The sequence below is a fragment of the Pseudophryne corroboree genome, chromosome 7, assembly GCF_028390025.1.
Source record: "Pseudophryne corroboree isolate aPseCor3 chromosome 7, aPseCor3.hap2, whole genome shotgun sequence".
In the NCBI taxonomy this organism is placed as follows: domain Eukaryota; kingdom Metazoa; phylum Chordata; class Amphibia; order Anura; family Myobatrachidae; genus Pseudophryne; species Pseudophryne corroboree.
In genome coordinates, this window is record NC_086450.1 from 516421658 (window position 1) to 516449547 (window position 27890).

General features: G+C 50.3%; 1 protein-coding gene across 1 annotated transcript; it reads left to right on the forward strand.

Annotated features, from left to right (window-relative positions):
• The first annotated feature begins 110 nt into the window (after positions 1-110).
• On the forward strand, positions 111-27890 carry PRR14 (proline rich 14). Its single transcript, XM_063933031.1, has 6 exons — positions 111-197; positions 1543-2252; positions 3189-3312; positions 3400-3515; positions 25652-25723; positions 27481-27890. Exons 1-6 carry the CDS (start codon positions 111-113, stop codon positions 27743-27745), a joined length of 1374 nt encoding a protein of 457 aa, XP_063789101.1. The 3' UTR covers positions 27746-27890.

Consider the following 27890-nt stretch of genomic DNA (forward strand, 5'->3'; position numbering starts at 1 on the left):
ACAACACGAAAAGTTTTTTTTTTCTTTTTAGATTTTTGCTAATTTATTAAAAATTAAAAAAAATGAAAACCTAAGAAATCAAATGTACATAAGTATTCACAGCCTTTGCCATGGAACTCAAAATTGAGCTCAGGTGCAGCCTATTTCCACAGATTATATTTGAGATGTTCCTACAGCTTAATTGGAGTCCACCTGTGGTAAATTCAGTTGATTGGATATGATATGGAAAGGCACACACCCGTCTATATAAGGTCCCACACTTGACAGTGCATGTCTGAGCACAAACCAAGCATGAAATCAAAGGAATTGTCTGTAGACCTCCGAGACAGGATTGTCTTGAGGCACAAATCTGGGGAAGGGTACAGAAAAATATCTGCTGCTTTTGAAGGTCCAAATGAGCACAGTGGCCTCCATCATCCGTAAATGGAAGAAGTTCAGAACCACCAGGACTCTTCCTAGAGCTGGCCATCCATCTAAACTAAGCGATTGAGGGAGAAGGGCCCTAGTCAGGGAGGTGACCAAGAACCCGATGGTCACTCTGTCTGATCTACAGCATTCCTCTGTGGAGAGAGGAGAACCTTTCAGAAGGACAACCATCTCTGCAGCAATCCGCCAATCAGGCCTGTATGGTAGAGTGGCCAGACGGAAGCCACTCCTTAGTAAAAAGCACACGGCAGCCCGCCTGGAGTTTGCCAAAATGCACCTGAAGGACTCTCTGACCATGAGAAACAAAATTCTCTGGTCTGATGAGACAAAGATTGGACTCTTTGGCGTGAATGCCAGGCGTCATGTTTGGAGGAAACCAGGCACCACTCATCACCAGGCCAATACCATCCCTACAACGAAGCATGATGGTGGCAGCATCATGCTGTGGGGATTTTTTTCAGCAGCAGGAACTAGGAGACTAGTCGGGATAGAGGGAAAGATGAATGCAGCAATGTACAGAGACATCCTGGATGAAAACCTGCTCCAGAGCGTTCTTGACCTCAGACTGGGGCGACGGTTCATCTTTCAGCAGAACAACGACCCTAAGCACACAGCCAAGATATGAAAGGAGTGGCTTCAGGACAACTCTGTGAATGTGAGTGGCCCAGCCAGAGCCCATACTTGAATCCGATTGAACATCACTGGAGAGATCTGAAAATGGCTGTGCACCGATGCTTCCCATCCAACCTGATGGAGCTTGAGAGGTGCTGCAAAGAGGAATGGGCGAAACTGCCTAAATATAGGTGTGCCAAGCTTGTGGCATCATATTCAAAAAGACTTGAGGCTGTAATTGCTGCCAAAGGTGCATCAACAAAGTATTGAACAAAGGTTGTGAATACTTATGTACATGTGATTTCTTAGTTTTTTATTTTTTAATAAATTTGCAAAAGTCTCAAAAAAACTTTATTCACGTCATTATGGGGTATTGTGTGTAAAATTTTGAGGGGAAAAATTTAATTTATTCCAGTTTGGAATAAGGCTGTAAAAAGTGAAGCGCAGTGTCGTGATTTTATGTCCACTGGTTTATGCTAATTGTGGCTTGTGTTTTATATCCAGTGGCGTATGCTTTGTGTGGGGCGTATGCTGTTTGGGATTTTTCCTTGCTGTTTTCCACTTTTGCATTACGGACAGTCTTTTCTGTTGGCAGGCGCTTCCATCATCACCCACTCATCTACAAAGGACTATCTTCAGCCGCCCACTCTTTCGTCCCCTAAAGTGCCCAAGTGGGGTTTGGTTCCCCTCTTTCACAGCGTGCGCTCGAAGTTAGAGAGCTTTGCCGAGATCTTTCTCACTCCTATTAAGAGCCGAAGGGACCCACAGGAATCGGAGAACAGTGTCCAACAGGGGGATCCAGAACATCTGGTGGATCATTCCCAGAACATTGGTCATCCTGCCGACGAATTGTGCACGGAAGATGGCAGTTCTTGGACCCCTGTATGCTCCGCATCAGACTTTCTTAGCGATGGAGAAGGGACAGAGGAGGATAAACCTGTAACCCCTGCCTTTCAGCTAGACATTTCCCGTCCACCCATCCAGCGCTGCCGGTCTGTTTCCTCGCTACCTCTGACGCAACACGTGCGGAGACGCAGCTTGGATACCGTGGAGAAGAGAAGTGAGCCGTGTTCCGGTAGAAGGCGGCAGCGGCGGCACAGTCTGGGCACTGTAGAGGAATGCCGGAGTCAGTCTCCCGTCTTCTTCACCTGTCTTAGGAAAGAGAAGCATCCCTTTCTCCTGCGGCAGGGAACTGTACCACAACATACACCTGGGTAAGAAATCTGTCGTGGACCTGCCACCAGCACGCCGTGCTCTACATCTGTGGTCCATTAGTATTCCGCAAAGATATCGTTCTTCTTCCAGGATAGCTTCTCATCCCTGAAATGTCCTGACCACTAAAGCTCCTGGTGTTAGATGAAAGAGGAGGGCGTTATTCGGGGGAGGGGGGTTGCCAAGAAAAGCGTTATTCAGGAGAGGGGGATTGCGAGGAAGGGCGTTATTCAGTGGAGGGGGATTGCCAAGAAGGGCGTTATTCAGGAGATGGGGAGTGCCAAGAAGAGCGTTATTCAGGAGAGGGGGAGTGCCAAGAAGAGCATTATTCAGGAGAGGGGGAGTGCCAAGAAGGGCGTTATTCGGGGGGAGGGGGATTGTGGGGAAGTGCGTTATTCGGCAGAAGGAGATTGTGGGGAAGGGCGTTATTCGGCAGAGGGGGATTGTGGGGAAGGGCGTTATTCGGCAGAGGGGGATTGTGAGGAAGGGCGTTGTTCAACAGAGGGGGATTATGGGGAAGGGCGATATTTGGCAGAGGGGGACTGTAAGGAAGGGCGTTATTCGGCAGAGGGGGATTGCGAGGTAGGGCGATATTCGGCAGAGGGGGATTGTGAGGTAGGGCGATATTCGGCAGAGGGGGATTGTGAGATAGGGCGATTCTCGGCAGAGGGGGATTGGGAGGAAGGGCGTCGCAGGGAGAATGGAAAACTTTCTCCTGGTGTCTGTGCCCTTTGTTGTCGTCCACTACTTGCTATCACTGTCTGCCCTTTGTTGTGGTGTCTCTTGCTGTCACGGTTTTTGCCGTTTGTTGTGCTGTCTCTTGCTGTCCGTGTCTCTGGCCTTTGTTGTGGTTGGTCTCTTTCCGTGTTTCAGTGTTCCTTGCACCCAGCCCTCATAGTCTGTCTCCACACCCGTGTGTTTTGATCCCATCCATCCAGTTCCGTCCACAATGAGAGGTCACCACCCAGCCTCTGTCCGGACAGCGGTAGAGTGAGAGAGCAGGGCCTCAGTGAAGGTGAAGACCAGGTAGCAGAGGAACCTCTTCCTGATTCTGAGGTCAAGGTGAGAAGAAGGAAGAAGGAGGCTTCCTGTAGAGGTTGTGATGATGGCAATATTCTGTGTAACTATCTGTCTTTATTTTCCACCCAGATACCGGAGATTTTCCATTGTGCCAAAGAGAGTAAAGTCTCCAACATTCAGATACGGAAAAGAGCCATAAAACAAGAAGGGAACCTAACGCCGCTGGGCCTTCCGAAACGTGTGCGGTAAGCTTCCGGGAAATAAGCTGCTGTGTGCACTGTACAATGGTATTGTGTACTGCCAGTGTGACTGTGTACTGCCAGTGTGACAGGGTGCGCTATCACTGACAACAATAAACACACACACAGGTGATTTATAGATGCGTTATATTAAAATATAACTGTGACCGGACGCCTTTCGTACGAAAGCACTCACCGCTTTCGCGTTCCGTCCCCAGTGCACAGAATGGAAGGTTAGGTAACACGGGACCTGAACACATAAGGGATTCCCACTTACCGTCAGTAACCGCCTGTTACTGACTCCACCCACTGCGCTGTGGGCGGGTTTATGCTGCCACCACCAAACTCCTAACCTGCCGTGGCGTTTGGAACCACGGTTCTGCTCTGTATGTGCCGACACACTGCGTTACCACACCTGTGTGGTATTGACGAATCCCCACTAGTCCTCTACCGGTAGCTGGCGGAAGGCGGAACTTAGAGACATTGGGGTGCTCCTGGGACAGCCGAAGAATGGGGCTATGTTTTGCATAGGCCTGCAGGTCACAAGATGAAGCGTCGTCTTTAGGCAGAAGATCTTTATTTGCCCAAATACAGCCTTCAAAAAGGCTCAGCAGTACAGCAAGATGTTCCAGCAGAATGTAGTTGGTATAATACACTCTGGAGCTCACAGGCTTCCTCTTTTTATCTCAGCTCTACACACAGTACCACAGGGGGGTAAGCCCTCCCTGTCTTCTCCAACCAATCAGGTTATCGCACAAAATATAAATAAATACAAGTTACATTTCAAAAGATAAGAATTAGATAAAGCACATTCCTGCTCCTCTTCATATATAACCAGTGGCTTTCCCCAACACAATCTGATTATCATGTTCCTGTCTCTTTCACACATGTAAATGTAACTTGCATTTCAATTGCATTCACCCTCTCACACACAGACAACGTTCTTATACTGTAAATTACACATAATCTGCATCACACATAATGCAGCCTAAGAAATCTTACATCAAACTGTTGTTACACGAAACCCACTAGTTTGCATTCATAAAACACAATCTGATTTAGCAGCAACTTGTGTCTCCATGCAAAACCAGTTCACACAATATTCAGAGAAGACAGCAAACAAATCCTTTCACCTGCATGTGTCTATAAAGTTACACAGAGACACATCTCAATCTCAAAGAAATGGCTTGTCTATACACCCCTTTCCAGGTGCCAGGGTCATCAGCATCTCAATTCCTAGGTGAGAAGCTTCCAAGCCATTTGTCCTCAAACGTAAATGCATTTTATACCAACACAGCTTACACATTCCTTCTAAGTGCTGGCATTTGCTGCAATGTAAATGTGCAATCTTACAACTGTGCCTAGAGCATTAAATATAACATTGGTGAAAACACAGTATTACACATAAATACCTGGTGCCTAGAGCATTACATATAACATGGGGAAAACACAGTATTAAACATAAATACCCGGTGTCTAGCACCCACAATACATTTAAAGATGGAGCCTAGCACCAGTGCACAGTTTAAAAGTGGCGCTAAGCGCCCATTGACCTTGAATATGGCGCCGGGCACTGCAGGTTAACCCCTTCAGTGCCACGGCCGCCATTACACGTGTGGCCACTAGTGCGGTCCGGCCACAATAACCTTTTAATGTTTACATTAAAACATCACAAAATAGAACAGTCTGTGAAATATAACATAGAGAATGTGCGGAAGCAGAGAAACCAGCACGAGTCCGGGACTGACCATGTACATCTAATACTAGGCTGTACGTGATGTGTGTATTATTACATCAGCAAATAGATGTGTACACTTCAGCGTCTAATATTTTATATATTTTTTTTTTATATATATGTATGTATGTATGTGTATATGTGTATATGTGTATATATATATATATATATATATATATATATATATATATATATATATATATATATATATATATATAACACCGCATCTGAGGAGCGCTGTCTCTGTGATTATTTCTATTGAATAAGTCCCCCCGAGTGCCACCCGAGTACAAGGTATATCTCTGCATGCAGCAAGGAGAGGCACCGGGGCAGTTGCCATTGATAACGGAGTGCCGGTTATTGGGATAAAAAAAAAATATATATATATATATATATATATATATATTGGTAAGTTCAAGAAGAATATATGGGTCCAAAATCCACACTTCTGACGCGTTTCGCTCCTTTTACAGAAGCTTTATCCAAGAAACGCGTCAGAAGTGTGGATTTTGGACCCATATATTCTTCTTGAACCTACCAATATTGCTGTTCATCGCCACCAACAATAGCCCGTCAGCAATTGAGAGGAGAGAGACCGGGACCTGGGTGCTTGCAAGCAGCACCAAAACGGTTGCTTTATTTCTGTCTTTGCTGATGAGCAGTTGAATATGGAACATTGTTCATCTTTAAAAAGCATTTAAGGAACTCATATCCCTACATGGGTTACAGAAATAAATGAATGTACATTTTAATAAGTTTAATATGCGGACCGAAATATAGTTAAAACTATTTGTCCATTACGAGAACTGGGCATATAGTAGCTTGGCTCCACCTCCTTGTGTTAAGTCTATAGTATTTTTGATAATACTGATTGTTATTGTTTTACATTGTTTATGATATTTTAGACCGGTGTATTAAAACATATGAAATATAGTAAAATTTGTAGTTTGATCATTTGAACATCAGCCATACCATAATAAATAGCGCAGGGAGCTAATTGGTAAAGCAGCTTTGGGAATCAGCACAGGGACCACCTGTGTTAATTATTCTGACTTGAAGACCCCAAGTCAGTAGCTCTGTATTGCAGCTTAAGAATAATTAATTGATGATATATTAATTAAATTTAATTAAGCGCCTGGTTGCTGTTTGTGTGTTACACATATATACTTTGTATCTATTGTATTCTTATTTTATTATTACGTTTTATATCTGAATTCTGAATATTATCCAGATGACATCACCCATAAATGTGCTGTGTGACTGTTCATCTGTCATAGGATCACAGCGCGGTCTCCGGAGGGTGTTGGGGCACTTTCCGTTGTTATTCAGGATACTGTTTTATACCATGAAATTACAGCCCATTTGCTGTCACTTCAGTGTGACTTTCTGTGTCCCCATATGCATGTGTTTGTGTAAGTATTTACTAAGAGGGAGTGTATTCACAGCATATATCAGATGTCAGCCGTCTTCTAGTTCCCTGTCCCCGATAGAGCAGTCACTGTGTGAAACGTACGTCGGCTGTACAGAGCTCCACACCATCCTTCTGACATGACTCTTTATATTTACATGAGGGCTCAGCCTGTCAGAGAGAGGCGTTGAGGACAGACAGACCTGTCACACGTTTATAATGATGTCTCGCTCATAACATTCTGGCTGGCGCAGACTATGGATGTGCCTGTTATGTCAGACTCCTCGTGAACGGAGAAATGTGGAGCTTCACAATTGGATAAGATAGCAAATAATATATATAATTTAGACGCTGAAGGTACAAATATATTTGTGATAGAAATGTATCGACTGATTTAATAAACACTATATAGAGAGCGGAATTCAATTCATATCGCGCCGGTAGCTACTAGATGAGCCCAGATGGAGCTATTCAATTGTAGCTCCATTAGGGAGCGATGGCTGCCAGCGTCTGCAATTCATCTCGCACCACCCAGGCGTGGCGAGCTGAAATGCGTGAAAAGTGACCCGTTTGGGCGCTCAAACGGCATTCTTCGCGATCGCACCCAGCACTTTGGTCGGGTTTAGCCACGTAAAGGCAGTAGTGGAAGCGATAGGGGGAATCTGTTGGATATCGCCCCTGCGAACTCCCATCACTTTACACGGGAGATTGGGGCGTGATAATAATTGAATTCCCCCCAGAGAATATATGCAGCCTAATAATAGATTTATATGGTCAGTCCCTGGACTCGTACGGTGCGGATAATTTTTAAACAAATTTCACTTTCACGGTTATATTTCACAGACTAGTTTGTGATGTTTTAACGTAAACAACAAAGATTATGGGGGTCATTCTGACCGGATCGCTCGCTGCAGTTCTTTGCAGCGATCATGTCAGAACTGCGCCGGTGCATGGCTGTCGCCATGCCTTGCGATCGCCTCTGCCTGATTGACTGGCAGAGGCGGTCACTGGGCGGGAGGGGGCGGCACGATGGCGTGTGGCCGCCGTTTTGTGGGTGCGGTCCGGCCAACGCAGGAGTGGATGGACCGTGTGTGGAGCGGACCGTAGCGGCTGCGTGACGTCGCAAGCAGCCGCTGCGACCCAGGGCAGCAACGAGTAACTCCCGGCCAGCCTCAGGAGCTGCGCTGGCCGGGAGGTAATCTTCAAGTACAAAAGCCGATGCTTTTTTACTTGTGGGGGGTGGGGAGGGGCGGCCTGACATGCGGGGCAGACTAGCCCTGTGCTGGGCGTCCCCCTGCATGTCAGTGTAAGTAATCGTAGCTGTGATAAATTTAGCACAGCTACTATCAGGTCGGAATTACCGTTTTAAAATGGTGTATCTATAAATCACAATTGTTTTTTTTTTTTCTAGTTTTTGTTTGGTAAAAATTGTAACTGCTACAGCCCCGGTGTGTCTGATTACCGTCACTGCTGGGAAATGTAACTGCTACAGCGCCGGTGTGTCTGATTACCGTCACTGCTGGGAAATGTAACTGCTACAGCCCCGGTGTGTCTGATTACCGTCACTGCGGGGAAATGTAACTGCTACAGCCCCGGTGTGTCTGATTACCGTCACTGCGGGGAAATGTAACTGCTACAGCGCCGGTGTGTCTGATTACCGTCACTGCGGGGAAATGTAACTGCTACAGCACCGGTGTGTCTGATTACCGTCACTGCGGGGAAATGTAACTGCTAAGCCCCGGTGTGTCTGATTACTGTCACTGCTGGGAAATGTAACTGCTAAGCCCCGGTGTGTCTGATTACCGTCACTGCGGGGAAATGTAACTGCTACAGCCCCGGTGTGTCTGATTACTGTCACTGCTGGGAAATGTAACTGCTAAGCCCCGGTGTGTCTGATTACTGTCACTGCTGGGAAATGTAACTGCTAAGCCCCGGTGTGTCTGATTACTGTCACTGCTGGGAAATGTAACTGCTAAGCCCCGGTGTGTCTGATTACCGTCACTGCTGGGAAATGTAACTGCTACAGCACCGGTGTGTCTGATTACCGTCACTGCGGGGAAATGTAACTGCTACAGCGCCGGTGTGTCTGATTACTGTCACTGCTGGGAAATGTAACTGCTAAGCCCCGGTGTGTCTGATTACCGTCACTGCGGGGAAATGTAACTGCTACAGCACCGGTGTGTCTGATTACCGTCACTGCGGGGAAATGTAACTGCTACAGCGCCGGTGTGTCTGATTACCGTCACTGCAGGGAAATGTAACTGCTAAGCCCCGGTGTGTCTGATTACTGTCACTGCTGGGAAATGTAACTGCTAAGCCCCGGTGTGTCTGATTACCGTCACTGCTGGGAAATGTAACTGCTACAGCACCGGTGTGTCTGATTACCGTCACTGCGGGGAAATGTAACTGCTACAGCGCCGGTGTGTCTGATTACTGTCACTGCTGGGAAATGTAACTGCTAAGCCCCGGTGTGTCTGATTACCGTCACTGCGGGGAAATGTAACTGCTAAGCCCCGGTGTGTCTGATTACCGTCACTGCGGGGAAATGTAACTGCTAAGCCCCGGTGTGTCTGATTACCGTCACTGCGGGGAAATGTAACTGCTACAGCGCCGGTGTGTCTGATTACCGTCACTGCGGGGAAATGTAACTGCTACAGCCCCGGTGTGTCTGATTACCGTCACTGCGGGGAAATGTAACTGCTACAGCGCCGGTGTGTCTGATTACCATCACTGCGGGGAAATGTAACTGCTACAGCGCCGGTGTGTCTGATTACCGTCACTGCGGGGAAATGTAACTGCTACAGCGCCGGTGTGTCTGATTACCATCACTGCTGGGAAATGTAACTGCTACAGCCCCGGTGTGTCTGATTACCGTCACTGCGGAGTAATGTAACTGCTACAGCCCCGGTGTGTCTGATTACCGTCACTGCTGGGATATGTAACTGCTACAGCGCCGGTGTGTCTGATTACCGTCACTGCGGAGTTATGTAACCGCTACAGCGCCGCTGTGTCTGATTACCGTCACTGCTGGGAAATGTAACTGCTACAGCCCCGGTGTGTCTGATTACCGTCACTGCTGGGATATGTAACTGCTACAGCCCCGGTGTGTCTGATTACAGTCACTGCGGGGAAATGTAACTGCTACAGCGCCGGTGTGTCTGATTACCGTCACTGCGGGGAAATGTAACTGCTACAGCGCCGGTGTGTCTGATTACTGTCACTGCGGGGAAATGTAACTGCTACAGCCCCGGTGTGTCTGATTACCGTCACTGCGGGGAAATGTAACTGCTACAGCGCCGGTGTGTCTGATTACCGTCACTGCGGGGAAATGTAACTGCTACAGCGCCGGTGTGTCTGATTACCGTCACTGCTGGGAAATGTAACTGCTACAGCGCCGGTGTGTCTGATTACCGTCACTGCGGAGTAATGTAACTGCTACAGCGCCGGTGTGTCTGATTACCGTCACTGCTGGGAAATGTAACTGCTACAGCGCCGGTGTGTCTGATTACCGTCACTGCTGGGAAATGTAACTGCTACAGCCCCGGTGTGTCTGATTACCGTCACTGCTGGGAAATGTAACTGCTACAGCCCCGGTGTGTCTGATTACCGTCACTGCTGGGATATGTAACTGCTACAGCGCCGGTGTGTCTGATTACCGTCACTGCGGAGTTATGTAACCGCTACAGCCCCGGTGTGTCTGATTACCATCACTGCTGGGAAATGTAACTGCTACAGCGCCGGTGTGTCTGATTACCGTCACTGCGGGGAAATGTAACTGCTACAGCGCCGGTGTGTCTGATTACTGTCACTGCGGGGAAATGTAACTGCTACAGCCCCGGTGTGTCTGATTACCGTCACTGCGGGGAAATGTAACTGCTACAGCGCCGGTGTGTCTGATTACCGTCACTGCGGGGAAATGTAACTGCTACAGCGCCGGTGTGTCTGATTACCGTCACTGCTGGGAAATGTAACTGCTACAGCGCCGGTGTGTCTGATTACCGTCACTGCGGAGTAATGTAACTGCTACAGCGCCGGTGTGTCTGATTACCGTCACTGCTGGGAAATGTAACTGCTACAGCCCCGGTGTGTCTGATTACCGTCACTGCAGGGAAATGTAACTGCTACAGCGCCGGTGTGTCTGATTACCGTCACTGCAGGGAAATGTAACTGCTACAGCGCCGGTGTGTCTGATTACCGTCACTGCTGGGAAATGTAACTGCTACAGCCCCGGTGTGTCTGATTACCGTCACTGCAGGGAAATGTAACTGCTACAGCGCCGGTGTGTCTGATTACCGTCACTGCTGGGAAATGTAACTGCTACAGCCCCGGTGTGTCTGATTACCGTCACTGCTGGGAAATGTAACTGCTACAGCCCCGGTGTGTCTGATTACCGTCACTGCTGGGATATGTAACTGCTACAGCGCCGGTGTGTCTGATTACCGTCACTGCGGAGTTATGTAACCGCTACAGCCCCGGTGTGTCTGATTACCGTCACTGCTGGGAAATGTAACTGCTACAGCCCCGGTGTGTCTGATTACCGTCACTGCTGGGAAATGTAACTGCTACAGCGCCGCTGTGTCTGATTACCGTCACTGCGGGGAAATGTAACTGCTACAGCGCCGGTGTGTCTGATTACCGTCACTGCGGGGAAATGTAACTGCTACAGCCCCGGTGTGTCTGATTACCGTCACTGCTGGGAAATGTAACTGCTACAGCCCCGGTGTGTCTGATTACTGTCACTGCTGGGAAATGTAACTGCTACAGCGCCGGTGTGTCTGATTACCGTCACTGCTGGGAAATGTAACTGCTACAGCGCCGGTGTGTCTGATTACCGTCACTGCGGAGTAATGTAACTGCTACAGCCCCGGTGTGTCTGATTACAGTCACTGCTGGGATATGTAACTGCTACAGCCCCGGTGTGTCTGATTACCGTCACTGCTGGGATATGTAACTGCTACAGCGCCGGTGTGTCTGATTACCGTCACTGCTGGGATATGTAACTGCTACAGCGCCGGTGTGTCTGATTACCGTCACTGCGGAGTTATGTAACCGCTACAGCGCCGCTGTGTCTGATTACCGTCACTGCTGGGATATGTAACTGCTACAGCGCCGGTGTGTCTGATTACCGTCACTGCGGGGAAATGTAACTGCTACAGCCCCGGTGTGTCTGATTACCATCACTGCTGGGAAATGTAACTGCTACAGCGCCGGTGTGTCTGATTACCGTCACTGCGGGGAAATGTAACTGCTACAGCGCCGGTGTGTCTGATTACCGTCACTGCGGGGAAATGTAACTGCTACAGCGCCGGTGTGTCTGATTACCGTCACTGCTGGGAAATGTAACTGCTACAGCGCCGGTGTGTCTGATTACCGTCACTGCTGGGAAATGTAACTGCTACAGCCCCGGTGTGTCTGATTACCGTCACTGCGGGGAAATGTAACTGCTACAGCGCCGGTGTGTCTGATTACCGTCACTGCGGGGAAATGTAACTGCTACAGCGCCGGTGTGTCTGATTACTGTCACTGCGGGGAAATGTAACTGCTACAGCGCCGGTGTGTCTGATTACCGTCACTGCGGGGAAATGTAACTGCTACAGCGCCGGTGTGTCTGATTACTGTCACTGCGGGGAAATGTAACTGCTACAGCGCCGGTGTGTCTGATTACCGTCACTGCAGGGAAATGTAACTGCTACAGCCCCGGTGTGTCTGATTACCGTCACTGCGGAGTAATGTAACTGCTATAGCGCCGGTGTGTCTGATTACTGTCACTGCTGGGAAATGTAACTGCTACAGCCCCGGTGTGTCTGATTACTGTCACTGCTGGGAAATGTAACTGCTACAGCCCCGGTGTGTCTGATTACTGTCACTGCTGGGAAATGTAACTGCTACAGCCCCGGTGTGTCTGATTACCGTCACTGCTGGGAAATGTAACTGCTACAGCGCCGGTGTGTCTGATTACCGTCACTGCGGGGAAATGTAACTGCTACAGCACCGGTGTGTCTGATTACCGTCACTGCGGGGAAATGTAACTGCTACAGCGCCGGTGTGTCTGATTACTGTCACTGCGGGGAAATGTAACTGCTACAGCGCCGGTGTGTCTGATTACAGTCACTGCGGGGAAATGTAACTGCTACAGCCCCGGTGTGTCTGATTACCGTCACTGCGGGGAAATGTAACTGCTACAGCGCCGGTGTGTCTGATTACCGTCACTGCGGGGAAATGTAACTGCTACAGCGCCGGTGTGTCTGATTACCGTCACTACGGGGAAATGTAACTGCTACAGCCCCGGTGTGTCTGATTACCATCACTGCGGGGAAATGTAACTGCTACAGCCCCGGTGTGTCTGATTACCGTCACTACGGGGAAATGTAACTGCTACAGCCCCGGTGTGTCTGATTACCGTCACTGCTGGGAAATGTAACTGCTACAGCCCCGGTGTGTCTGATTACCGTCACTGCGGGGAAATGTAACTGCTACAGCGCCGGTGTGTCTGATTACCGTCACTGCGGGGAAATGTAACTGCTACAGCGCCGGTGTGTCTGATTACCGTCACTGCAGGGAAATGTAACTGCTACAGCCCCGGTGTGTCTGATTACCGTCACTGCGGAGTAATGTAACTGCTATAGCGCCGGTGTGTCTGATTACCGTCACTGCTGGGAAATGTAACTGCTACAGCGCCGGTGTGTCTGATTACCGTCACTGCTGGGAAATGTAACTGCTACAGCCCCGGTGTGTCTGATTACCGTCACTGCTGGGAAATGTAACTGCTACAGCCCCGGTGTGTCTGATTACCGTCACTGCGGGGAAATGTAACTGCTACAGCGCCTGTGTGTCTGATTACCGTCACTGCTGGGAAATGTAACTGCTACAGCCCCGGTGTGTCTGATTACCGTCACTGCTGGGAAATGTAACTGCTACAGCCCCGGTGTGTCTGATTACCGTCACTGCTGGGAAATGTAACTGCTACAGCGCCGGTGTGTCTGATTACCGTCGCTGCGGGGAAATGTAACTGCTACAGCCCCGGTGTGTCTGATTACCGTCACTGCTGGGAAATGTAACTGCTACAGCCCCGGTGTGTCTGATTACCGTCACTGCTGGGATATGTAACTGCTACAGCCCCGGTGTGTCTGATTACCGTCACTGCGGAGTTATGTAACCGCTACAGCGCCGCTGTGTCTGATTACCGTCACTGCTGGGAAATGTAACTGCTACAGCCCCGGTGTGTCTGATTACCGTCACTGCTGGGATATGTAACTGCTACAGCCCCGGTGTGTCTGATTACCATCACTGCTGGGAAATGTAACTGCTACAGCGCCGGTGTGTCTGATTACCGTCACTGCGGGGAAATGTAACTGCTACAGCCCCGGTGTGTCTGATTACCGTCACTGCGGGGAAATGTAACTGCTACAGCGCCGGTGTGTCTGATTACCGTCACTGCTGGGAAATGTAACTGCTACAGCCCCGGTGTGTCTGATTACCGTCACTGCTGGGAAATGTAACTGCTACAGCCCCGGTGTGTCTGATTACCGTCACTGCTGGGATATGTAACTGCTACAGCCCCGGTGTGTCTGATTACCGTCACTGCGGAGTTATGTAACCGCTACAGCGCCGCTGTGTCTGATTACCGTCACTGCTGGGAAATGTAACTGCTACAGCCCCGGTGTGTCTGATTACCGTCACTGCTGGGATATGTAACTGCTACAGCCCCGGTGTGTCTGATTACCATCACTGCTGGGAAATGTAACTGCTACAGCGCCGGTGTGTCTGATTACCGTCACTGCGGGGAAATGTAACTGCTACAGCCCCGGTGTGTCTGATTACCGTCACTGCGGGGAAATGTAACTGCTACAGCGCCGGTGTGTCTGATTACCGTCACTGCTGGGAAATGTAACTGCTACAGCCCCGGTGTGTCTGATTACCGTCACTGCTGGGAAATGTAACTGCTACAGCCCCGGTGTGTCTGATTACCGTCACTGCGGGGAAATGTAACTGCTACAGCGCCTGTGTGTCTGATTACCGTCACTGCTGGGAAATGTAACTGCTACAGCGCCGGTGTGTCTGATTACTGTCACTGCGGGGAAATGTAACTGCTACAGCGCCGGTGTGTCTGATTACCGTCACTGCGGGGAAATGTAACTGCTACAGCGCCGGTGTGTCTGATTACTGTCACTGCGGGGAAATGTAACTGCTACAGCGCCGGTGTGTCTGATTACCGTCACTGCGGGGAAATGTAACTGCTACAGCCCCGGTGTGTCTGATTACCGTCACTGCTGGGAAATGTAACTGCTACAGCGCCGGTGTGTCTGATTACTGTCACTGCGGGGAAATGTAACTGCTACAGCGCCGGTGTGTCTGATTACCGTCACTGCGGGGAAATGTAACCGCTACAGCCCCGGTGTGTCTGATTACCGTCACTGCGGGGAAATGTAACTGCTACAGCGCCGGTGTGTCTGATTACCGTCACTGCGGGGAAATGTAACTGCTACAGCACCGGTGTGTCTGATTACAGTCACTGCTGGGAAATGTAACTGCTACAGCCCCGGTGTGTCTGATTACCGTCACTGCTGGGAAATGTAACTGCTACAGCCCCGGTGTGTCTGATTACCATCACTGCGGGGAAATGTAACTGCTACAGCGCCGGTGTGTCTGATTACCGTCACTGCGGGGAAATGTAACTGCTACAGCCCCGGTGTGTCTGATTACCGTCACTGCGGGGAAATGTAACTGCTACAGCGCCGGTGTGTCTGATTACAGTCACTGCGGGGAAATGTAACTGCTACAGCGCCGGTGTGTCTGATTACCGTCACTGCGGGGAAATGTAACTGCTACAGCGCCGGTGTGTCTGATTACCGTCACTGCGGGGAAATGTAACTGCTACAGCGCCGGTGTGTCTGATTAGTCACTGCTGGGAAATGTAACTGCTACAGCGCCGGTGTGTCTGATTACCGTCACTGCGGGGAAATGTAACTGCTACAGCCCCGGTGTGTCTGATTACAGTCACTGCGGGGAAATGTAACTGCTACAGCGCCGGTGTGTCTGATTACCGTCACTGCGGAGTAATGTAACTGCTACAGCGCCGGTGTGTCTGATTACCGTCACTGCGGGGAAATGTAACTGCTACAGCGCCGGTGTGTCTGATTACCGTCACTGCTGGGAAATGTAACTGCTACAGCCCCGGTGTGTCTGATTACCGTCACTGCTGGGATATGTAACTGCTACAGCGCCGGTGTGTCTGATTACCGTCACTGCGGGGAAATGTAACTGCTACAGCGCCGGTGTGTCTGATTACCGTCACTGCTGGGAAATGTAACTGCTACAGCGCCGGTGTGTCTGATTACCGTCACTGCGGAGTTATGTAACCGCTACAGCGCCGCTGTGTCTGATTACCGTCACTGCTGGGAAATGTAACTGCTACAGCGCCGGTGTGTCTGATTACCGTCACTGCGGGGAAATGTAACCGCTACAGCCCCGGTGTGTCTGATTACCGTCACTGCGGGGAAATGTAACTGCTACAGCGCCGGTGTGTCTGATTACCGTCACTGCGGGGAAATGTAACTGCTACAGCACCGGTGTGTCTGATTACAGTCACTGCTGGGAAATGTAACTGCTACAGCCCCGGTGTGTCTGATTACCGTCACTGCTGGGAAATGTAACTGCTACAGCCCCGGTGTGTCTGATTACCATCACTGCGGGGAAATGTAACTGCTACAGCGCCGGTGTGTCTGATTACCGTCACTGCGGGGAAATGTAACTGCTACAGCCCCGGTGTGTCTGATTACCGTCACTGCGGGGAAATGTAACTGCTACAGCGCCGGTGTGTCTGATTACAGTCACTGCGGGGAAATGTAACTGCTACAGCGCCGGTGTGTCTGATTACCGTCACTGCGGGGAAATGTAACTGCTACAGCGCCGGTGTGTCTGATTACCGTCACTGCGGGGAAATGTAACTGCTACAGCGCCGGTGTGTCTGATTAGTCACTGCTGGGAAATGTAACTGCTACAGCGCCGGTGTGTCTGATTACCGTCACTGCGGGGAAATGTAACCGCTACAGCGCCGGTGTGTCTGATTACCGTCACTGCGGGGAAATGTAACTGCTACAGCCCCGGTGTGTCTGATTACCGTCACTGCGGGGAAATGTAACTGCTACAGCCCCGGTGTGTCTGATTACAGTCACTGCGGGGAAATGTAACTGCTACAGCGCCGGTGTGTCTGATTACCGTCACTGCGGAGTAATGTAACTGCTACAGCGCCGGTGTGTCTGATTACCGTCACTGCGGGGAAATGTAACTGCTACAGCGCCGGTGTGTCTGATTACCGTCACTGCTGGGAAATGTAACTGCTACAGCCCCGGTGTGTCTGATTACCGTCACTGCTGGGATATGTAACTGCTACAGCGCCGGTGTGTCTGATTACCGTCACTGCGGAGTTATGTAACTGCTACAGCGCCGCTGTGTCTGATTACCGTCACTGCTGGGAAATGTAACTGCTACAGCCCCGGTGTGTCTGATTACCGTCACTGCTGGGATATGTAACTGCTACAGCCCCGGTGTGTCTGATTACCATCACTGCTGGGAAATGTAACTGCTACAGCGCCGGTGTGTCTGATTACCGTCACTGCGGGGAAATGTAACTGCTACAGCCCCGGTGTGTCTGATTACCGTCACTGCGGGGAAATGTAACTGCTACAGCGCCGGTGTGTCTGATTACCGTCACTGCGGGGAAATGCAACTGCTACAGCCCCGGTGTGTCTGATTACCGTCACTGCGGGGAAATGTAACTGCTACAGCGCCGGTGTGTCTGATTACCGTCACTGCGGGGAAATGTAACTGCTACAGCACCGGTGTGTCTGATTACAGTCACTGCGGGGAAATGTAACTGCTACAGCGCCGGTGTGTCTGATTACCGTCACTGCGGGGAAATTTAACTGCTACAGCGCCGGTGTGTCTGATTACCGTCACTGCTGGGAAATGTAACTGCTACAGCCCCGGTGTGTCTGATTACCGTCACTGCGGGGAAATGTAACTGCTACAGCGCCGGTGTGTCTGATTACCGTCACTGCGGGGAAATGTAACTGCTACAGCGCCGGTGTGTCTGATTACCGTCACTGCGGGGAAATGTAACTGCTACAGCGCCGGTGTGTCTGATTACCGTCACTGCGGGGAAATGTAACTGCTACAGCCCCGGTGTGTCTGATTACCGTCACTGCGGGGAAATGTAACTGCTACAGCGCCGGTGTGTCTGATTACTGTCACTGCGGGGAAATGTAACTGCTACAGCGCCGGTGTGTCTGATTACCGTCACTGCGGGGAAATGTAACTGCTACAGCGCCGGTGTGTCTGATTACCGTCACTGCGGGGAAATGTAACTGCTACAGCGCCGGTGTGTCTGATTACTGTCACTGCGGGGAAATGTAACTGCTACAGCGCCGGTGTGTCTGATTACCGTCACTGCGGGGAAATGTAACTGCTACAGCCCCGGTGTGTCTGATTACCGTCACTGCTGGGAAATGTAACTGCTGCAGCCCCGGTGTGTCTGATTACCGTCACTGCTGGGAAATGTAACTGCTGCAGCCCCGGTGTGTCTGATTACCGTCACTGCTGGGAAATGTAACTGCTGCAGCCCCGGTGTGTCTGATTACCGTCACTGCTGGGAAATGTAACTGCTACAGCCCCGGTGTGTCTGATTACCGTCACTGCTGGGAAATGTAACTGCTACAGCCCCGGTGTGTCTGATTACCGTCACTGCTGGGATATGTAACTGCTACAGCGCCGGTGTGTCTGATTACCGTCACTGCGGAGTTATGTAACCGCTACAGCGCCGCTGTGTCTGATTACCGTCACTGCTGGGAAATGTAACTGCTACAGCCCCGGTGTGTCTGATTACCGTCACTGCTGGGATATGTAACTGCTACAGCCCCGGTGTGTCTGATTACCATCACTGCTGGGAAATGTAACTGCTACAGCCCCGGTGTGTCTGATTACCGTCACTGCGGGGAAATGTAACTGCTACAGCGCCGGTGTGTCTGATTACCGTCACTGCTGGGATATGTAACTGCTACAGCGCTGGTGTGTCTGATTACCGTCACTGCGGGGAAATGTAACTGCTACAGCGCCGGTGTGTCTGATTACCGTCACTGCGGGGAAATGTAACTGCTACAGCGCCGGTGTGTCTGATTACCATCACTGCGGGGAAATGTAACTGCTACAGCGCCGGTGTGTCTGATTACAGTCACTGCGGGGAAATGTAACTGCTACAGCGCCGGTGTGTCTGATTACCGTCACTGCGGAGTTATGTAACTGCTACAGCCCCGGTGTGTCTGATTACCGTCACTGCGGGGAAATGTAACTGCTACAGCGCCGGTGTGTCTGATTACCGTCACTGCGGGGAAATGTAACTGCTACAGCGCCGGTGTGTCTGATTACCGTCACTGCGGGGAAATGTAACTGCTACAGCGCCGGTGTGTCTGATTACCGTCTCTGCGGGGAAATGTAACTGCTACAGCGCCGGTGTGTCTGATTACCGTCACTGCTGGGAAATGTAACTGCTACAGCGCCGGTGTGTCTGATTACTGTCACTGCGGGGAAATGTAACTGCTACAGCCCCGGTGTGTCTGATTAGTCACTGCGGGGAAATGTAACTGCTACAGCCCCGGTGTGTCTGATTAGTCACTGCTGGGAAATGTAACTGCTACAGCCCCGGTGTGTCTGATTACCGTCACTGCGGGGAAATGTAACTGCTACAGCCCCGGTGTGTCTGATTACAGTCACTGCGGGGAAATGTAACTGCTACAGCCCCGGTGTGTCTGATTACCGTCACTGCTGGGAAATGTAACTGCTACAGCGCCGGTGTGTCTGATTACCGTCACTGCGGGGAAATGTAACTGCTACAGCGCCGGTGTGTCTGATTACCGTCACTGCGGGGAAATGTAACTGCTACAGCGCCGGTGTGTCTGATTAGTCACTGCTGGGAAATGTAACTGCTACAGCGGCGGTGTGTCTGATTATCGTCACTGCGGGGAAATGTAACCGCTACAGCGCCGGTGTGTCTGATTACCGTCACTGCGGGGAAATGTAACTGCTACAGCGCCGGTGTGTCTGATTACCGTCACTGCGGGGAAATGTAACTGCTACAGCGCCGGTGTGTCTGATTACCGTCACTGCTGGGAAATGTAACTGCTACAGCGCCGGTGTGTCTGATTACCATCACTGCGGGGAAATGTAACTGCTACAGCCCCGGTGTGTCTGATTACCGTCACTGCGGGGAAATGTAACTGCTACAGCCCCGGTGTGTCTGATTACCGTCACTGCTGGGAAATGTAACTGCTACAGCGCCGGTGTGTCTGATTACCGTCACTGCTGGGAAATGTAACTGCTACAGCGCCGGTGTGTCTGATTACCGTCACTGCTGGGAAATGTAACTGCTACAGCGCCGGTGTGTCTGATTACCATCACTGCGGGGAAATGTAACTGCTACAGCGCCGGTGTGTCTGATTACCGTCACTGCGGAGTTATGTAACTGCTACAGCGCCGGTGTGTCTGATTACCGTCACTGCTGGGAAATGTAACTGCTACAGCGCCGGTGTGTCTGATTACCGTCACTGCGGAGTTATGTAACTGCTACAGCGCCGGTGTGTCTGATTACCGTCACTGCTGGGAAATGTAACTGCTACAGCCCCGGTGTGTCTGATTAGTCACTGCTGGGAAATGTAACTGCTACAGCCCCGGTGTGTCTGATTACCGTCACTGCGGGGAAATGTAACTGCTACAGCCCCGGTGTGTCTGATTACCGTCACTGCGGGGAAATGTAACTGCTACAGCGCTGGTGTGTCTGATTACCGTCACTGCGGGGAAATGTAACTGCTACAGCGCCGGTGTGTCTGATTACCGTCACTGCGGGGAAATGTAACTGCTACAGCGCCGGTGTGTCTGATTAGTCACTGCGGGGAAATGTAACCGCTACAGCCCCGGTGTGTCTGATTACCATCACTGCGGGGAAATGTAACTGCTACAGCGCCGGTGTGTCTGATTACCGTCACTGCGGGGAAATGTAACTGCTACAGCGCCGGTGTGTCTGATTACCGTCACTGCGGGGAAATGTAACTGCTACAGCGCCGGTGTGTCTGATTACCGTCACTGCGGGGAAATGTAACTGCTACAGCGCCGGTGTGTCTGATTAGTCACTGCGGGGAAATGTAACCGCTACAGCCCCGGTGTGTCTGATTACCATCACTGCGGGGAAATGTAACTGCTACAGCGCCGGTGTGTCTGATTACCGTCACTGCGGGGAAATGTAACTGCTACAGCGCCGGTGTGTCTGATTACCGTCACTGCGGGGATATGTAACTGCTACAGCGCCGGTGTGTCTGATTACCGTCACTGCGGGGAAATGTAACTGCTACAGCGCCGGTGTGTCTGATTACCGTCACTGCGGGGAAATGTAACTGCTACAGCGCCGGTGTGTCTGATTACCGTCACTGCTGGGATATGTAACTGCTACAGCCCCGGTGTGTCTGATTACCGTCACTGCGGGGAAATGTAACTGCTACAGCGCCGGTGTGTCTGATTACCGTCACTGCGGGGAAATGTAACTGCTACAGCGCCGGTGTGTCTGATTACCGTCACTGCGGGGAAATGTAACTGCTACAGCGCCGGTGTGTCTGATTACCGTCACTGCGGGGAAATGTAACTGCTACAGCGCCGGTGTGTCTGATTACCGTCACTGCGGGGAAATGTAACTGCTACAGCGCCGGTGTGTCTGATTACCGTCACTGCGGGGAAATGTAACTGCTACAGCGCCGGTGTGTCTGATTACCGTCACTGCGGGGAAATGTAACTGCTACAGCGCCGGTGTGTCTGATTACCGTCACTGCGGGGAAATGTAACTGCTACAGCCCCGGTGTGTCTGATTACCGTCACTGCGGGGAAATGTAACTGCTACAGCGCCGGTGTGTCTGATTACCGTCACTGCGGGGAAATGTTCTGCTACACCGCCGGTGTGTCTGATTACCGTCACTGCGGGGAAATGTAACTGCTACAGCCCCGGTGTGTCTGATTACAGTCACTGCGGGGAAATATAACTGCTACAGCCCCGGTGTGTCTGATTACCGTCACTGCGGGGAAATGTAACTGCTACAGCGCCGGTGTGTCTGATTACCATCACTGCAGGGAAATGTAACCGCTACAGCGCCGGTGTGTCTGATTACAGTCACTGCGGAGTTATGTAACTGCTACAGCGCCGGTGTGTCTGATTACCGTCACTGCGGGGAAATGTAACTGCTACAGCCCCGGTGTGTCTGATTACCGTCACTGCGGGGAAATGTAACTGCTACAGCCCCGGTGTGTCTGATTACAGTCACTGCGGGGAAATATAACTGCTACAGCGCCGGTGTGTCTGATTACCGTCACTGCGGGGAAATGTAACTGCTACAGCGCCGGTGTGTCTGATTACAGTCACTGCGGGGAAATGTAACTGCTACAGCGCCGGTGTGTCTGATTACAGTCACTGCGGGGAAATGTAACTGCTACAGCGCCGGTGTGTCTGATTACCGTCACTGCGGGGAAATGTAACTGCTACAGCCCCGGTGTGTCTGATTACCGTCACTGCGGGGAATTGTAACTGCTACAGCCCCGGTGTGTCTGATTACCGTCACTGCGGGGAAATGTAACTGCTACAGCCCCGGTGTGTCTGATTACCGTCACTGCGGGGAAATGTAACTGCTACAGCCCCGGTGTGTCTGATTACCGTCACTGCGGGGAAATGTAACCGCTACAGCGCCGGTGTGTCTGATTACCGTCACTGCGGGGAAATGTAACTGCTACAGCGGCGGTGTGTCTGATTACCGTCACTGCGGGGAAATGTAACCGCTACAGCGCCGGTGTGTCTGATTACCGTCACTGCGGGGAAATGTAACTGCTACAGCCCCGGTGTGTCTGATTACCGTCACTGCGGGGAAATGTAACTGCTACAGCGCCGGTGTGTCTGATTACCGTCACTGCGGGGAAATGTAACTGCTACAGCCCCGGTGTGTCTGATTAGTCACTACGGGGAAATGTAACTGCTACAGCGCCGGTGTGTCTGATTACCGTCACTGCGGGGAAATGTAACTGCTACAGCGCCGGTGTGTCTGATTACCGTCACTGCAGGGAAATGTAACTGCTACAGCGCCGGTGTGTCTGATTACCGTCACTGCGGGGAAATGTTCTGCTACACCGCCGGTGTGTCTGATAACCGTCACTGCGGGGAAATGTTCTGCTACAGCGCCGGTGTGTCTGATTACCGTCACTGCGGGGAAATGTAACTGCTACAGCGCTGAGATAAAGTTCAGGCTTAGCGTCTGTATGCATGTCTCTGTGGTGGCTTTCACCTGTGCTCATGGTCTACGTTTTTCTTCTTTAGAGTGTATCGGCATTGTATCTGTACAGGTTTATGTGTGTCAGTCTGTGCTTCCCCGCTTCTGAGAAAGGAGACCATTCCAACGCAGGTTTTGGGTGTTTACCTACTGTGCATGGAAGGCAACATAATCAGGTGCTCGGTATGCAGCTTTTGAGGCCAATAACGAGGTGGGCCTGCACAATGCTATTGTGGAACTTACTCGTGTGGGTGGCAGCTCACTCGTGCCCCCTTCCCAGTATTTTATACCTTCTGTCCTTCAGGGGACCCCTAATATTGAGAACAATAACACTAGTGCCCCGGACCAGAAAATGTCAGGCCTCTAACCAGGCGAGTTTTCTGGGAGACTCGGATTATAGAGGGTTTTCCCAGAAATGAGAGGTCCCGGCGCCAGAATTGGAGAACTAGTCTTATTGGAAGGAGGATCCCTTACCAATCACATGGTCTACGAGACTCCTTAGACGAGAGGCAGAGATCACTAATGAGCAACTTTTTGGTTTTCTGCCCTTTTTTCATTCTCATCTATTTGCTGACATGAACAGGAAAAGTGGAAGCTCCTATAGTGAATGTCCCTAATTCCGCTGTCATCGCCACTACTAATTATGCTGCATTAAAAGATAACACTGACAAGAAAGTGCAAGGCCATTCTCAGAATCCGTTTTGGAGTTTCAGGGGTCTGACTGGTGTTGGCTGTGACTTGGGTGAAAAAAACCCATTTAATCCTGGATTGACCAGGTGGTTGTCAAGCTCTATCCTGTCTGGATTCTTTGGAGTCTGTGTGCACAGGGTCTGAGACCACTGGGCTATATAGATGAAGTTGTATGAGATCAGCTAACCACTTTAATGATGCTACTGCTGGAGAAGACTCTAGGGCCAAGGCAAGTTAGATGACCAGGCTGGAACCGGTGATGCTTCAGAACTAGGCTAGAACCGGTGATGCTTCAGAATTAGGCTAGAACCGGTGATGCTTCAGAACCAGGCTGGAACCGGTGATGCTTCAGAACCAGGCTGGAACCGGTGATGCTTCAGAACCAGGCTGGAACCGGTGATGCTTCAGACCAGGCTGGAACCGGTGATGCTTCAGACCAGGCTGGAACCGGTGATGCTTCAGACCAGGCTGGAACCGGTGATGCTTTAGACTAGGCTGGAACCGGTGATGCTTTAGACTAGGCTGGAACCGGTGATGCTTTAGACTAGGCTGGAACCGGTGATGCTTCAGACCAGGCTGGAACCGGTGATGCTTCAGACCAGGCTGGAACCGGTGATGCTTCAGACCAGGCTGGAACCGGTGATGCTTCAGACCAGGCTGGAACCGGTGATGCTTCAGACCAGGCTGGAACCGGTGATGCTTCAGACCAAGGGAAGAATGTAACTGGCTATTACAGTAACAGATATGAGCTGAACTCTGCAGTACTTGAAAACAGCAGTTGTAGATTAGGTGAAGCTCACAGGTGGAAAAGACAATCTGGAGTGAGAGTCAAAGTAGAACTAAGATGCAGGCATATAAACTATGCTATAGAATTCCGGAGCAGATTCCAGCAGGCTGAGCACACTGAAGACACTTGTAATCAGTGAAGTGCATCTGGAGGCTGCACTGAGCTTGATAGATAGGTAACTGTAGTTAGGAACCCTGACGCTGAACGGATGCACTGGAAACGCAAGAATAATCTGTAGCTTAGTAAATTCAGCAGCACTGAATCTTGCAAAGAGGGAACCCAGCAATGTAGAAAACACAAGAATCATAGGGAGACTGCAGGTAAGCTGCAGACCAGGAACCAAGATTTCAGCAATCTTGCTTATTGCTCTGGCAGTTAGCTAGTGCACAGGAATGGTTTACATAATAGCTGCAGGTCACAGATTGGCTGCCTGAGTCAGCTGAGGCAAGGGAGCACTGTGACTGGTGGAGATGCAGTCAGCTGACAACATCTAAAATTGCGACGTCCATAAATCAGCTCCACAATACAAGTACATCTAGAACTAAAGCCTGACCCATGATGTAGATCATGGTTATAAATGCCTGGCATTGCCTATAGAAGCTGTAATATCCATTCAGTATGTATGTGTGATAATATATATATAATATATATATTATATATTATATATTATATATATATATATATATATATATATATATATATATATATATATATATATATATATATATATATATATAATGTGTGTATTCTGAATTGTTGAAGCACAAGTGTGGTAACTGGCAGTGTTGTGTCTCTATAGAAGTCTCACGAGTGCCGTCTTTAGGTATGCTCATTTTCATTGGTACCTGGGTAAGCTGTGGATCTCCTATGCACACACACATAGACACACATACACACGTGTTTGTGTGTTTTGTATAGGTCACACAGTATTTCCCTCAATTACACATGTGTGAGTTATATTGACCCTTTCATCGTTAAAGTTTTTATTTTAGTGTCTTGGCACAATGCTTTTTCTTTTGGTGCCTTCCTTGAAAATAAGTGGCGGAAAGTCTTGACCAGATATCAGTGTCAGGATCTCCATTCTGTCATCTCCTCTGGTCCGTCAGTCTTGTGTTCATAGAACAGTTCATGTTGGGAAATTTACCAGACAAGATCTTGTTTTCTTTCTTACAGGTTACATAAAGAGGACTTTAGCCTGGAAGAGATCTACACAAACAAGAACTATCACACTCCTACGGAGAAAAGGTCAGAGCGCTGGGATGGTGGCAAATGACTTGTCACATGAGTGCAAGCATGTGGAGAATAAGGCAAATAAGAGGGAAGTCTGTGAGGTGGGGTCAGAGGAGCATTGATACACCTAGGTGGGAAGAATGGATAGCCTGGGTGTGACGGTGGGAAGAATGGATAGTCTGGGTGTGATGGTGGGAAGAATGGATAGTCTGGGTGTGATGGTGGAAGCTGGACAAGCTGCTCTGTGGTTGGGTTAGAGGTTTGGTGAGAGGGGCGGTGGGGTCAGAGAAGAATGGATAGCCTGGGTGGGAAGAATGGATAGTCTGGGTGTGTGTGATGGTGGAAGCCGGACAAGCCGTTCTGTGGTTGGGGCGGAGGTTTTGTGAGAGGGGCGGTGGGGTCAGAGAAGAATGGGTCACCTGGGTGTGATGGTGGAAGCCGGACAAGCCGTTCTGTGGTTGGGATGGAGGTTTGGTGAGAGGGTCGGTGGGGTCAGAGAAGAATGGATAGCCTGGGTGTGATGGTGGAAGCCAGACAAGCTGCTCTGTGGTTGGGGCAGAGGTTTGGTGAGAGGGGCGGTGGGGTCAGAGAAGAATGGGTCACCTGGGTGTGATGGTGGAAGCCGGACAAGCCGTTCTGTGGTTGGGATGGAGGTTTGGTGAGAGGGGCGGTGGGGTCAGAGTAGAATGGGTCACCTGGGTGTGATGGTGGAAGCCGGACAAGCCGTTCTGTGGTTGGGATGGAGGTTTGGTGAGAGGGGCGGTGGGGTCAGAGAAGAATGGGTCACCTGGGTGTGATGGTGGAAGCCGGACAAGCCGTTCTGTGGTTGGGATGGAGGTTTGGTGAGAGGGGTGGTGGGGTCAAAGAAGAATGGGTCACCTGGGTGTGATGGTGGAAGCCGGACAAGCCGTTCTGTGGTTGGGATGGAGGTTTGGTGAGAGGGTCGGTGGGGTCAGAGAAGAATGGATAGCCTGGGTGTGATGGTGGAAGCCGGACAAGCCGTTCTGTGGTTGGGGCAGAGGTTTGGTGAGAGGGTCGGTGGGGTCAGAGAAGAATGGATAGCCTGGGTGTGATGGTGGAAGCCGGACAAGCTGCTCTGTGATTGGGGCAGAGGTTTGGTGAGAGGGGAGGTGGGGTCAGAGAACAATGGATAGCTTGTATGTGATGGTGGAAGATCTGTGGTTGAGGCAGAGGTTTGAGGAGTTAGGGGCTGAGTGGATGGACCTGAGGTGGATGACCTGCTTGCGTTTCTATAGCAGATGTTGTGCCACCTTATTTTTATTGTATTTTTCCCATCATTACATTTTTTACATTTTTTGTGAATAATAGGAGGGGTGGGTGGGGTGGGTACAGAAAAGGAAGGGTTAAGGGGGAAAGGGAAACATTTGTAATCAAGACAATTTAAATATAGACAATATGAAATACAAGCAAACATTGACCTAAATACAAATCCCAGGACAATACAGCACAGACCTCCTGAGTGTACAGTAGGCTTATCCAGATTACCAGGAGGAGAAGGAAGGGTACATAGTAGTGTAACAGCGGCGGCACGGTCTCCTTCCGCGATATACCTGTGCCACGTAAACAATTGATTATAGGAGATGAAGTAGAATAGGGAACATCAAATGTCTCTATCAAAACTGTACTGAATTATTGAATGTTGTAGATGACCTTAGATAACGATGGGGAGAAGACCTCCTATGTTGCTCTAGGGTGGCCCTTGCAGGTCTCCTGTGTCTTCTGTTGACCATTCCCTTCATTCTTCATTACAGAAAATATGAAACTATATTTGAGGAGCCAGTAATGAAGGGTGGTACCCTTATCCTTACGAGTCAGCGTCCATTACGACGGACTATGGTATTTAAGGATGGCAGCGCTGGTCAACGCAAACGTCGCCGGAAAGGAAAAGGAGCGGGTCGCAGCCGTAGGTGTCCCACAAGCTCGGTGGGAAAAACCGTGGACTGTGAACTGTTATTGCAACACAAAATGAGCCAATTAGAGGCGGCGCTGCAAGAAGAGGAAATGGGCGCGGTGTAGCCACCAGCGGCTCCGCACACAAGTGTCCTTATGTTACCGTCGTGCTCTGTGTATATACCGCCTGTAAATGCTCCTTTTACTGTCATCTTCTCCCGGAAGATTGTGTGTAACTTATCCTTCTTCACAAATAAATAATCTAACTTTT